Below are 14,101 nucleotides of genomic sequence, written 5' to 3' on the forward strand. Positions count from 1 at the left end.
TGTTGCTTGATCCTTGCAATACTCAGAGGTCTTTAAAAGGTAAATAAGAATAAGGGTATCAGTAATCAGTTAAAATTAATATTGTGTGTAGTCATGTATTTCCAATAATGGCACAAGTGCAAAGCCTGTGCTTAAAATCTCTTTTTCTGCTCAGTTTTGTTACTGGTAGAACACTTCAGTGGAATATATTATCAGAGCCTTTCTGGACCTTTCCTTAGGTTCCTGACAGGATATTTTGGGGACACAGTAGTATTTTTGTCCCTTGGTTATAAGGATCCTTTTTCAGGAGAGCTGAGACAGATTCAGGGGAGGAAAGAACAAATTGAGACAAGCAGTGAGCTGCTGTCTTTTATGAGAACTGAAGTGAGATCATTGACATCTGGAGCCTGTTAGGATATGTTGGAGTGTAATGCTTAAAATCACTTGATGCAAATTTACGTGTTTTATGAGCTCCATCAGGCAATGCTGCTCCAAAGGCCCTGTCCCTAAGACCAAAATTTGCATTTTAACTATTGCAGTGAGGCAGTCAGTTATCAAAAAGTCTTGCCTATAATCCTAGCTTTTATTTTGTCTGAATTAAGCTACAATTTCAGTAACTCTGAAACCAGGACGGGGGGGATTGTGTTACTTCTGGCCTAATTGAAGGCCTGTGTGTTGAGAAAAGCAAATGACACAGCAAATATATAACCCGTGACTGTGGAGAGCGAGATTAAACTGTGAATGAGCACCCTGAGCCAAGAAATGCAGGGGTAGAACATTCTAACTCTCTGTTGAGCAGAAGCTTGTTAACCATCTATTAATAAATAATTACCTGAAACTGGCAAAGTCTCATTTGGGTGGTAATGCAGTGTGTGCTTTCTCTTGCTGTGCCTGTCCTTGCACAGGGCGGTTGTGGTGGGGCTGGAATGGTCTTTGGGGGCCAAAAAAGAGGTGATGTGTGGACAAGAACAGCAGAGTGCTGGGGAACACTTCCAGCTTCCAGGCTTTAGGAGAAACCTTCCTTAAGGAGGACTCCCCTTGGCTCAAATTTCCATCACTTTGGGCTTTGGCACTGACTGTGAACTAAAAAGGGCTGACCATGATGCTTTTCCCGTTTCTGTATTTGTACCAAATCCTTCTTTATCTTGAACAGTTTTTGTGTTTCATGGATTTTGATGGGTTGAGGAAAGTAAGGGAGGTGAGCGTGGAGATTCTGGAGTTGGAGAGGAGGGAATAGGGCCTGTAGCATGAGAAAGGGAACACATTTGTAAGAGAGGGAAAAAAGGCTTTTCAAGCCCTTGGTTTGTAAGGCCAAAGTGCAGTTTTATAAAATCTCTAGAAGGAAGGATAAGGAAATATGATGCAGAGTCGTAACTCTGCAGGCAGCTGAGTGACAAACTTCTGGCAACACTAGAAAAAAAAGAAAAAGGTTCAGAAATCTCCCCTGCACTTCATCATTTTGATGGAGCAGAACTTAAATTGTAGGCAAACACAATTACATCCAAAGTGGGTATTCATGCTTTTTAAAATGAAACATCGTTGCAGACTTTGAAAATGCCTTGAATTTGGCACTGCAGGTCTTGAAATAACATAAGGGATGTTTCACTTTGGTGTTCAGGTTCACAAAGCAGTGAATTGATTTTTTAGGAACGCTCATTAATAATTCATAATACGGGAGGGATAAATCTTAGACTGCTACACAAAGACAGGATTGGTTTATTCTCCCGAGTTCTCCTTGCTGCAGCAGAGCTGTCTCTCCTGGCAGGATTGTTTTACCTTTAACTGGGTGCTGAGCTCCCACTTTGCACCCCTGGGCACTGGGAGGCTGCAGCTGCCCAGCGTTCTGTCCTGACAGGTGCCAGGCTGCTGAGTAAAGGGCAGGACTGGGACCTGCTTTGCACTTCTGGTTCGACGTGTTCTGAGCAAACAGCTGAGCAAACTCCCTGCGTGCCCGTTTCCTTTTCCCTTCGGGTTTTTGTTGAGGTGTGTGCTGCTGCTGTTGAAGTGGTGTAGCTCTTCTGGCAGTGCCTCATGTAAAAGTCAGCACAAAGCCAAGCTGTGTTCACACAGAATAGTTTATTTGAAGAGGGGGGAGAGCACTCACCTTGAAGTTCGGCTTTGAATTCGCATTAGAGATTAAAAAAATACACAAATTTTTCATTAGAGATGAAAAAGCCTTTCTGAAGCTTTTGCAATCAGAAAGAAGATGCCTCCTGTGGCAAAACACAGTTCCCTGAAAAGCTTCGAGCTGGCTTCCAAGTTCTATCCTAGCAACGTTGGGAAGAGTCCCTCCTCTTAGCTGGGGCACTGCTGGGGACTGCGAGCCAGCCTATCTTGTGATCTGAGGTCACAGAGCTGAGGTGGCTCTTTGCTTTTCAGTTGTCATCATGTAACTCTTAAACAATTTAAGCTTTTCAGTTCCAATCTCTTAGAAACTTTACTCCTTTTATCCTGAAATTCCTGTCTGTCTTGATTTCTGTTGCTGTTATTTCTCCAGTCTCAAGTTGGTTTTGCTGGGATCTTGCAACACCGGAAAAATGTGACTGAAAGCAGTTGTGTGTGTGCAGCAGTTAAATCTATGTGTAATGTTAGCTATGCTGTTAAGGGCTTTGTTTTTCTTTCTTAAAATAGCCTTATAGTTTAAATCTCAAGATAAATACAGCAGCATTCAGCAAAGTGAGTTCTTTTGATGCTTTAGGTTTCAATAGGAAATGGCCTTCAAAAGATGGGGAGCTGGAAATGCTGCTGGTTGCTGCTGGAAAGCATTTTTTATAAAAAGCATTTTATCCACAGATTGTGTATATATAGAAATTCCTTCTGCAGGAGTTAACACTGATCTTTGTTCATATGTGATCTTTTTATATACAGGTTTATTCCAGAGTTGAAAAAGCTTGAACAATATATTTTCTCCATGTTTGGAAAAAGATAGTTGCTGCAGAGCAGGAGGATAATTGCAGAAAGATGAGTATGTTAAAACCAAGTGGACTGAAGGCTCCTTCAAAGACCATCAAGCACGGGAGTACATTGCTCAAAACACCTGCACCTGTTGCTGCTGGTAAGGAATAGTTAAATGTCTTAATCATTCCCTCATTCATCTTCTGACAAAAAGTACCTTGGATGCTCTAGTATGCACTGTTTTTACTCTTTCCACCAATGATTTTTAAAAAGTACACGTAGAACTTAAAAAACTCTAAAGGTTACTAATTGGAAATCAAGCAATTTTCCTCAAAGGAACATTGTTATGATAAAAATGCTTTGGAAGTTTTTGAAGTCAGACCTGTGATTTTTGTCATTACAAAAACAACCTTACAAAAACTGTCATTAAATTCAGTGTCTCTGTCCTTAGATTTTTGAATTTTTTTTTCCCAGCGATTACATCATTTGCACAGGAAAATTAAGAGTTGTGATCTCTTAATTAGGGACACTGTTACATTGAAACTAAGTAATGATGCTCTTTGGAATATTAGTGTATTTGATTCCCATTGTTTCTCATTGTGCTTTGATTCCAGCTCCAGCAGAAAAAGCAGCTGCCAGTGAGAAGACCTCCAGCACAGCCCCTGCAGATGCACACGAGGAGTTTGTGGATGATTTCAGGGTCGGGGAGCGCGTTTGGGTCAATGGGAACAAGCCCGGCTTCATCCAGTTCCTGGGGGAAACGCAGTTTGCCCCGGGGCAGTGGGCAGGGATTGTCCTGGACGAGCCCATCGGGAAGAACGATGGCTCCGTGGCTGGAGTTCGCTATTTCCAGTGTGAGCCCCTGAGGGGAATATTCACAAGGCCATCCAAACTGAGCAGGAAAGTGGTGACAGAGGACGAAGCCAACGGTACCCCGACAGCTCACGCTTCCAGAGCCACCTCCCCAACATCCACATCCGCTGCTAGTGCGGTGTCCTCATCCACTGCTGCACTTCCCCCTTCAGGAATTCCACAGAAAACCCCCCTTGCTGCTAAGGAGCATGCAACTCCTTCTCAGATTAGCAATCTCTCCAAAACTGCCAGTGAATCTATATCAAACCTCTCAGAAGCTGGATCACTGAAGAAAGGAGAAAGGGAGCTCAAAATCGGAGATCGAGTGCTGGTGAGATTTCCCTGTTTGCTTTTGGTTGATTAATTAAAACTTCTGCTGATAGTCAAAACTTTCCTGCCATTTCCTTGGTCAAGATTAGGTAAATTTATGATCTAGCTTCCTTTGTCTAGTGTCCTCTGTAAAGAAGCTCTTTGCATGCTGTGGGAATAGCTTGTCTGTACCAAGATAAAATGGTTATTTTGGCAGGTTTTAATCTATCATGTTTTGCCACTGTTTAAAACACAACGTTGTGTTTGACAACATATTTGTAGCTTATCTCTCTGTATCTTCAAGAGCTCCAGTCATGCTAAATAAAACCCAGGCCTGTGAGATTTCCATGCAGGTCTCCTGCCCTGTCCAGGCTGTGTCTTCAGAAAGCAAATTCTTCAATAATTGATTGTTCCTGAGTGGTGATGGGCAGGAGCAGAGGCAGTCACATAATGCCACTGATCAGCCAGGAATTACGTGTGCTCTTGGGGATGTGCCACATTGCTTGGCTGCCCTTCCTGAATTCAGACCCCTAAGTGCTTCTGCCAGTGTATCACCTCACCTTTTTAAAAGGGAGTTGCTCTGTTAGTTTTAACATTTTTAAAAATGATTATCAGAAAACTGGTGGTTGGTTGTGTATGTTGTATTCTTAATTGAAATTTATATAGCCTGTATATATAACTGGAATGATCCTTGTATGCTCACCAGATCTATGATCACTGTAACAGAAACCTGATTTTAGGTTTGATTTACTCAAGTGAATCATTAAGCTAAAGATTTCTCTCTCTCTTACTTTGATACAATCTTTTCTTATGTATGATATAATTTTAGGCTTTCCATTAGGCAGGTGTGATATCCTGGCGTAGAAACATTTCTGGGGTTACTGTAAGGACATTATATAGTAAAAAAATTCCCTGGATTTCATTGTTTGTCCTGCACTGCCCCACCAGAAAATAATTCTGCAGTGAAGATGGTATTTTAATATTTTTAATTAAGTTTATTGATATTTTAATTAAGTTTATTGTATTTTTGAAGGAAGAATTTCCTCCTCTTTCTGTTTAAGGAGAGCTTAAAACACACAGGGCCAAGTTGAAGAAGGAGACAAAGGTGAAGTGAGGGCAGGGGTTGGCTGACAGCTGGATTTGGGCTGAGATGTGTTTTCTTGGAGTGCCAATGGAAACAAAGATTTGTGGTTTATCCCTGGCTATTTCTGTCAGAGACTGAGCCCTGTTGTCCTCCAAACAACATCAGGGCTTTAACCACTTGTTTGCCTTTTCCTCAAGGACCTTTGTGAGCCCTTCTGGGATGTCCCTTCTGGGAGAATCCTCTGGTGCTGTGAAGGCATTGCTCTGCCTTCCCTGTGTCTAATTAGTGCAAATTGCAGAAGCAGCATATCCCAAGTGCCACGGTTTGGTAATAATAAGGTCCCAAATTGTTAAGTAGGACAAGTTAAACTTAATATTTCATCCTCTCTACTACCTCTGTTTGCCTGAAGTCTTCCTTGTGAGTCATCAAATTGTAGTTGGAGGTTTTGGGGTAATTCCTAGCACAGTATGTTGGTGATGCATAACTATAATTTCTATACCAGTATAAGACACTCAGGAATGTGAATGTTAAAGGGGCAGGATCCTTGTTTAGTCTTTTTCAATCCTTTGGGATCCCATGCTAATTATTTGTAGTAGATCCCAGACTCTGCTGTCATGTCTAATAATAATTCAGATATAAATATCTTAAGTGGCCAGGTTAGTTCAAATAATCCTGAGCTTGGCTGATTAATTGATTCATCTGTTAATATATTTTTCCCTGGCACTGAACTGTAGAGTTGAGGTGTCACTGAGTAATTCTGGGAGCTGTCCTCAGAGCTTCCAACCAACACCAGTTGTTGGGAAAGACCTGCCTGTCACTTGTGTCACTTGCTCCAGCAGAGGGACAAATTCACCTGGCCTGCTCCACATCTCTTGGATTTTATTTATACTCACAGCAGTCCCTTCTCAGTAATAGGTTACCCAAGAGGATGAAGGGCTGGGTGGAAGTTGCCAGTCCCACCTCAGCCCAGAATTTCCCCTCTAAGTGACAACGTGGTGTCACAGCCACGTGACAAGTTGCAGTCTGACCACACCATTGCAGGGCTGGAGGGGCTCAGTGACATCCATCAGTTCCTGCAGCTTGCACCAGCTGCTGTGAGTATTCTGTGAAGGTTTCTTGGTGCTTATAGACACATGGAGAGAGCAACTGTGAGGAATTACAGTTTGAGAACAGGGAGCCTCCAGCAGTGTAGAACTGCAGTCCAAAACAATGAATTCATGATAGACAAAAGCTCATTTGGGAGCCTTATTAAAGCAGCTAATTGGAAAATGACATCCTGAAGGGCAGATTCATGGATGGGTAAGGCACAGCTCGTCAGCCAAGATTACATTCCAGAATGGACATCAGATGGCCTCAGCTTCACTGATCTTAGTGTGTGATCTCAGGGTGTGGAGTGTTACACTGGAGTATTTCAATCTGTTCATTTTTTTCCCCTCTAACTTGGATTCTAAAATGTCCTTAATGGGAGTTACCTTGAGTGAATCAGTTAAATTACTTTAAGTTTCTTTTTATTGGTGGTAACTGGCTGGTTTGGGATGATTTCAACAAAAAAAGGCAAAATCTTACAGCTCTTTTTGTCTGCCCAGTCTGGATTAGCAAGGAACAAGAGGCCACTCAGACAGTGTTTACTAATTTACATCTCAACTTTTTGTGTTACACAGATGCAAATTGGGCACAAGTTTGAACCTGAAATGTTGAGTTCAATTTCAGGCTTTCCCAGCAGCTCAGCTTTGTTGGAACATTCTGCTGTTCCTGCAGAGATGTTAATACTGCTCCTCTCCAGGAAAAGAAGCTGTCAGTCCTCAGGTTTGCTTCTGCATTGTCCCAGCAACCTGCTGCCTCAGTGGTGCTGGGATGAGGTGGTTTCATTAAAGGCTGGTAGGAGCAAAGAAGTCTTGAGGAGGTGATTAAAGCTCCTGTGTATGGCCTGGATTGTTTTGTGTGGAGAGAAAAGATGCCTTAGGCTTTTCTTCTTATTCCTTTGATCTCCGGTGGTTTCACCAGTCTTTTGTACATTTGGAGTTAGAATTACCAAATGCTGAGTGGTCCCATATGAGAGTCCTTCCAAACTTCTAGAGGAGAGCTAATATCTTCAAAATACAAAGGGTTAGTAATAAAGGAAGCTTCCAGTGAATATAGCCCTGATTTATTTAATGATGAAGACCGGTACCCTACAGATCTTCCCTTCATTCAGATAACATTAGGAAGAATAGTGGTTACACACAGACTGCTTGGGACACTCACTCAGAGTTAAAGAAAAGATATTCCAGAGAAGTAAAAGAAAGAAAATTTCCAGAGGGGAAAAAAATAAAACCAGAGAAAAGAAACACCAGAGAAACTAAATTCTGCTGCAAAAACCAAGTAAAGCAGTGAGGTGATCACCTGTGTGTCCTCAAAACCAGGCTTGCTCAGAGCATCTCATGTGAGGTTGTGCTGAACAGTGCTATAGATACAGAGATAAAAAGAGGCAAAACAAGCAGCCTTGGTTTCTCAGGGGGCAAAAAAACCTCTTTTCCCAAAAGACCTTGGATATTAAAAAGACACTGACATCAAGACAGACAGTGCTTTAAGGTATTGGATATGTCAGCTGTGGGTGCCTGCAGAAAAATACAACAATCAGCTACAACCTTTCCTGGTTTTTCCCCTCGATTTGAAGAAGACATTTCCAGGCCATTAAATTGAGTTGTAAACATCAGAAAAATAACTCATGGTAGACATCAATGCCCGTAAGGGAAATATAATAATTGTGGAGAAATTCCCATTGTCCTCTTGTCTTAGAAGTTCTCTTGCTTGAGATTCCAGAGGAGTCAAAGCAAATCAAAAGCAAGTCAAACGGAGTGAATACATGAGTATTCACTGAAGTATTGTAGCCCTAAATGGATGTTCTAGTGGAAAAGGACCTTTAGATTTCTGTAGTTTACTCCTCAAAGATGATTAATTGAAACAGCACCCTGTGCTCTGCTGTCTTGGGAATCTCTGATGATAAATCTGTCTCACTCAAATCCCAGTGCATCTGAGCTGTATTAAGCAAGCTTGTGCTCAGTTTTCCTTTCACTAACAAGAAACCAACAATACCTCATGATAGTATTTGGAAATGTTGAAAATATCGATAGATAAGTTGGATATATCAAAGCATTGTGGTTTATTATGTGTAATTCACTATTCAGCTTTTCATTTGGTGCACTGATGTATCTTTCACTGAATAAAAATAGGGCTAAACCAAAGAAGAATCATTAATGCAAAGAGCAATACAAACTGCTCTGTATTAGGCATAATTCCCATTCTTAAGATATGATGTATGTTCTGGAATCTGGATGTAATTTAACAGTCAGAACGTTAACTCTGGACAGCCTGATCTCATATTTGGGGATTCTGTAACACAGGAAAATCGATGTGGAAATCTGCACTTCCTTCACTGTCCTCATCCAGCCTTTCTGGGGTTAATGATACAGTGCCAGAACTGCAGCTGATTTTTCTGCTGAAAATCAGGCTCCAGCTTCAGCATTTGAACCTGCTCTGAATAAGAATTTCTGTGCAGTAGGTGCCAGTGGAAATGCCGTGCTCGGTGCTAAACCAGATGGGGAACGAACAACAGAAAACCAATTCAGAAAACAAATTACTTTCAGGCTCAGCCAGTTCGGGTTTCCTGTGTGAGTTGTGGCCAGAGAACCTGTTTGCCCTGGTGTTGCACACTTGGGATTTCTTAAGAGCTCAATGCAAAGTTGATTTTAAAAACAAACAAACAAAACCCTCTGAACTACCCAACCAAAACAAAGCTTGTTAACAGAAGAGAGGAATTTGCTTCATGTGACAACTGTTGCCTGTACCAAAAGTTGAAGCAGCTTTGACAGCGTTGTCAGCTTTTCCCTGAAAGGACCAGATGCTGTGTTTTAAATAAATAAATAAAAATCTTATCAACCTAAGGGGCCTTAGCCTTCTCAAGGGATTAAAGTGCTTTCATTCATTTAACCAGTTACAGCTTCATCACAGTCTGCCAAATCTGCTGCTTCTGGGGCTGAGCTGTAAAGCTGGAACTCGGCCTCTGTCCATATGGTCACAAAAAGATGCAAACTCAATTTACAGGCATGTGCTGATGTGGCCTTTTTGCAGAGTTCTTCCTGTGCACGAGTGACATGTCATTTCTCTTCATTCCCTGTTTTACAGAGCTGGCTGTAAGTTACTCAGTGCTTTGCTGTTTCTTCCCAAGGTCTTTGGTGCTGGAACAGGCAGGGGCTGATAGGAGATTATTGTCAGATTTGTTTCCACCCATGTAACCTATCTGCAAGTAAACATGACGTAGGGCTGTCAACTGATTACATTGCAGGGCTCTGAAAAGCAGCCAAGGGAAAAAGAAACTTCATGTCTGGAGAGGAGTTTCTCCCTTCAGCATTGTCATTGTGGTGTTTTTAAAGTTTCCTTTTTCTGGACTGTACAACTTTCTGAATAGAAAATGCACTTCTGAGCTTAGTCTGTTGAAAAGTCTATGATAATATTTAACTGTTATGAGAATAAATATTCATTGGTGGTGTTACAGTTAAAACAGTGCAAAAATAGCTGGCACAATGCATACAAGGATGGAAAAGGAAGAAAAATTTGGAAGTTGGCAACTTGTGAGTGGTTTGTGCTCTCCTGGGGCTCTTCTCTCGAGCCTCCTCCATCAAATGTGACAGTTTTAACTGCTCAGTCACACTTTGGCTTTATCCTTGAGCTGAGGTGACTGTGAGCTATTTTGATGGCTTTGTCATGTTAAGTCAAAGATTAAAGTCATTCTTATATTTATGTATGTCTACTTGGGCACAGGACTGTGGATCCTGTAATGTGTGATGTAGATTAGTTTGCCAAGTGGCTGCTACAGCATGAAATCCATGTATGAGAACATATCTGAGGGGTAAGGGGTATCCAAAGGCTTTTCTTGCAATTCATCATCTGGATGATTTTCCCTGTGCAAACCTCTGCTTTCTTTTAATGTTGCTTTGAAGCATTTTTCAGGACACGGCATTACCTATCTGCTCACAGCTAAGGTGTTACCTTTATCTTCAAACAAGGCACGAGTCCTGTCTGAGTCACTCTGTTTTGGCAACTCCTTATTTAAACTCAAATTGCATGTGAGTTCCTGGGCTGTAATGGCAGGGACTGGTGACTCCCCACATGCTTTGGTCGTAGTTAATTCCTTTTTTGTGTGTGGATTCCCTGGCTCCGTTCCCCTCTCTCTGCCTTCCCAAGGGGGAATATCCAGGAACACGTTGTCCTCAGTCATTTCAACACAGGATGGGAGAAGGAACAGTTTATTTACTTATTTTGGTTTTTGCCTTTTTTTTTTTTTTTGTGGTGGTGGTGATGAATTCACATGTGGCTTTTGTAGTATGGAATTGCTCTTAGGGTGGATTTTTTTTTGTTTCCTTTTGAGTCGGATGAATGAATTGAACCTCAATAGCACGTCAGTTTTAGTTACTAAACTGTTTTCTCCAGAAGTGAAGGATTATGTGGTAGCACAGTGTGTATCTTATTGCACGTGAGGTTTTTTGCCCACTTTGGCCTTGCTTTTGAACTTGCAAGTCGACTGCAAGCAAACTGGGGAGAAGTGGAGAGGTTTCAAAGCAAATTCTTCCAAGTTCCATGGAAACAGCCCAGTAGAAGGTGGAGACTGCCCACCAGTTCTGCAAAAGCTGCAATTTGCCTTCACAAAACTTTGCAAGTCACAGAATCCACATGATCAAGGCTTGTCTGGATCCCCTTCCAATCAGTGGAAACAGCAGGAGTCACTCTTGCATTTTTAGATCGTGAAGTCACTCACCCATAATGCCACAGAAAAGCTGCCGTCGTTCATCCTGCTCCTCACAGAATTGCTGGGCTGGAACATCTGAGTGATGGAGGCCAGCTGAAAGTCTGGGAGATGTTCTAACACAGTTCCAGTTGTGCCTTGATCCAGTGTTTGGATGTTGTGTAGGTATTTTTAAAAGGAAATACAATAGTCTAAAGCAATACCTAATACCTGTCTAATCTCAGCAAAAAAGACAGAAACTGACAGAGCAAGCAAATGTTTAAAACATGGCAATTTTGTCAAACGCTTTTGCTTCCCTCTCTAAAACTATGGATTTAATGGAGAAAATGCCATTATGGAGTTATGTGGTGGGATTATTATTATTTTAAAATCCTAAATACCATCTAACAGTCTAGCTTCAAAATTAGCTCTTGATTGACAGATTTAAGAACTCGGTATATTTACATCCTTAGTTATTTGAAAAACCCATTGGAATTCGGCAGGAATTCAGAACACAGCTGGAAGATGACTCAAGCAAGAGAAAGTACCTTGCAATAAAAGATTTTAAGAACCTAAGGTGCTGATATTAAAGGAAAAAATTGAGGTGTCTTGCTGAAAACCTGTGTGTACCTGCACGGTGGATGCTGCAGAGCTCTGGAGCCTTCCAAAACAAAGTAAAATAATGAGAGCCAGTGGCCAGAGGCCACAGTCAGATTTGCTTTCTTTGAAATTTAAATATGGTTGAACAATGGAGTGATTAAGTATAAAAACAGCCTGTCAGTGGCAGCCTCTGGCCAGAATCCAGTCCGGATTTTCCCTTTTGCCAACTCCATTCCAGACTGGCCAAAATTCAGTCTGGGTTTTCCCTTTTGCCGAGTTTTGGTGGGTTTTGGGGGTTTTTTTGGTGTCTTTTTGTTGTTGTTGTTGTTCTTGGGGAGTTTTTTGGTTTTGTTTTGGGGTTTTTTTTGCTGCATCCATTCCAGACTCTGGCTGAAATCTTGCCCAAGACAGGATTTTGGCGCCCAATGTGCGGTTCAAGGGCATCGAGAGAAAAAGGATGAAAAAAGGAATTGCAGTTCTTAACCTAGTTTTTGTGTGCTGGACATAAAAACCTCTTTAGGTGTCACCACGTGCTCTGGCTTACCCTGGTTTGGGTGGCTGTATTTCTCCCATTTGCAGACCCTTATTTAAACCTGTGTCCTATAACCAAGGCTGTTGTCCAGTTTGCTTTATGGGTGAATAAGGGGAGGAATTCATGGATCTTTGACTTCCTCTGGAAGGCAGGCACATGGATTCAGAGCTATCACACACTAACTGTATGTTTATGGGGTTACTTTAATAATGGACTTACTTGTGAGGCAATGACACCAGGGGAAGTTTTCTCCCAGCCCTTCACCCATCTCTTTGGGTCTGCCCCACCAGTTTTTGAAGGGTTCAAATCTTCTCTGAATGCTAATGAAATCACACTGTGCCCGGTGGTGCTGATTTGCCTGTTCTCTTTAGGACTCTGGGCCAAATCCAGTCCAGGTTTGGTGTTTCCTGATGGACATCAGCTCTGCTGCAAAAACATCCCCACGGAAATCAGCTCAGTGCAGTTACAGGGTTAATTACAGATGGAACTGGGTGAAATGTAAAGAGCTGTTCCATGAAAACCAGAGGAGATGAGCACTTTGTCCCCTCTGGCCTGGAAGGGGTGAACAAATCAATTAAACACAATTTCTGTTGCCAGCTGGAAACAGTTCTGCTAAATTTGGAGAAACAAGAGGAAGATGATTCTGATTAGAACCCGATTAGTGGATCCCAGGTGTTTCAAAGGCTCTGTGTGCCTGGATGGGTTTTGCTTTTCCAAGTGCTGCACATTGTGGTGCTGAATTGTCCTGAAAAAGCAGGAAGACCCAAGTGATGCTTTCAGGAGTCACCCCAAGTTCGTGCTCGGGCAGAAGGGGAGACAGAGCAGTTGTTATTCACCTTTTACCTTCTCTGGGAGGGTTTGAATCAGTGATATTGTTACACTGACAGCGTTCACAGCCTGCCTGTCCTCTTTTCCACCAGCACTGCTCAAATCACACTCTCATTTTTTAGACCATCTCTCTTTTTTCCCCCCCTGGATTACACTGGTTTGTTTGTTTCCTGCTTCTCCTTATCTTTGGAAATGTGGCTCCACAAAGGTTCTCACAAGGTCTGACGTGTTCCTCCCCCTGTCCTTTCACCAGGAGCTTTTTAACCACTTCAGGTTTCCAAACCCATTTTGCTGTTTCACTTTACCTGGCAGCAAAGTAATGTAAGCTCAGGTATAATTGGATAAACGGAATTTAATCTCTTTTTGCATGTGTTTGACATAACTCTAGTGAGTTCCAAGCAAAATTCCTCACCTCACCATGACCTGCAGTCTAACCTAGATTCTCTGGAGTATTACAGCTTTGTGTTTTACAGCTTGACTCTATTGAGTGTGGGAACTGACTGAGAAAACGTCTGGCAGTTCTTTTCTCTATCCATTATTTAGTGACCTGCCTTAGCATGAAAGAAGGTCATGGAAAACTGTCTTTGTGGTAGTTGTGCTCTGTTTTTTCACAGAACTTTCAGAAACCTTTTATTATTTTTCCCCTATTTCTTTTAGAAACTGATGCTTTTTATTTTAGTCCTTCATGCAGTACTGGGAAGTAGATATGCTGGCAAATGCAGCTGGCTTGGGGTTGGGTTTTTTACCTTTTTTTTGCTGTAATTCTCCCAATTTCTAAAAATAATTTTTCTATAACAGATGCTATATACTGTAAGCACAATTCTTTTTTCATATTGGTTGGAACAGTTGAGTTTAATCATGTCAGGATCTTTTTTCCCATTTATGGCACTTTTAAGTCTGTATATGTACAGCAACCTTCATCATGAAAAGCCTTTACCACACTGTCCTGTACAGTAGCAGCTCACAATGTACTACCAAGGGAATAAATTATTATTATTTTCTTCTCAAGGCAGGTGTTGTCACTTGCAGGTACTAATTGCAGCTGGAGATAAAAACACTTTTTGGGAGAGATGTCTGTGAATGATTGGAAGCCTTCAGTAGTCTCAGGCTTTATAAAGGAGGGCTGACCTGTCTTTAAAGCTGAAATTTAGAAAGCTTTTGCTTAAAACTGAGCAAAATTGCCCGTATAGACCTTCACTGATTCTCTGAGCACGTTACAGCCACAGGGTGCTCCAATTCCTGCTCTTGTAAGGACACACAG

The 14,101-nt window shown here is 41.8% G+C and overlaps 1 protein-coding gene across 15 annotated transcripts in view; it reads left to right on the forward strand.

Moving 5' to 3' along the window:
* Window positions 1-14,101, forward strand: part of CLIP1 (CAP-Gly domain containing linker protein 1) — a 63,303-nt gene that overhangs the window by 8,464 nt on the left and 40,738 nt on the right. For all 15 annotated transcript variants that reach the window (XM_038152239.1, XM_038152243.1, XM_038152249.1 and 12 more), the window contains 2 exons: window positions 2,848-3,034; window positions 3,489-4,057. In XM_038152239.1, coding sequence (XP_038008167.1) covers window positions 2,941-3,034; window positions 3,489-4,057 — 663 coding nt within the window. In that variant the 5' untranslated portion in view covers window positions 2,848-2,940. The remainder of the gene's footprint in view (window positions 1-2,847; window positions 3,035-3,488; window positions 4,058-14,101) is intronic.

The sequence above is a fragment of the Motacilla alba genome, chromosome 15 (assembly GCF_015832195.1).
Source record: "Motacilla alba alba isolate MOTALB_02 chromosome 15, Motacilla_alba_V1.0_pri, whole genome shotgun sequence".
NCBI lineage: Eukaryota > Metazoa > Chordata > Aves > Passeriformes > Motacillidae > Motacilla > Motacilla alba.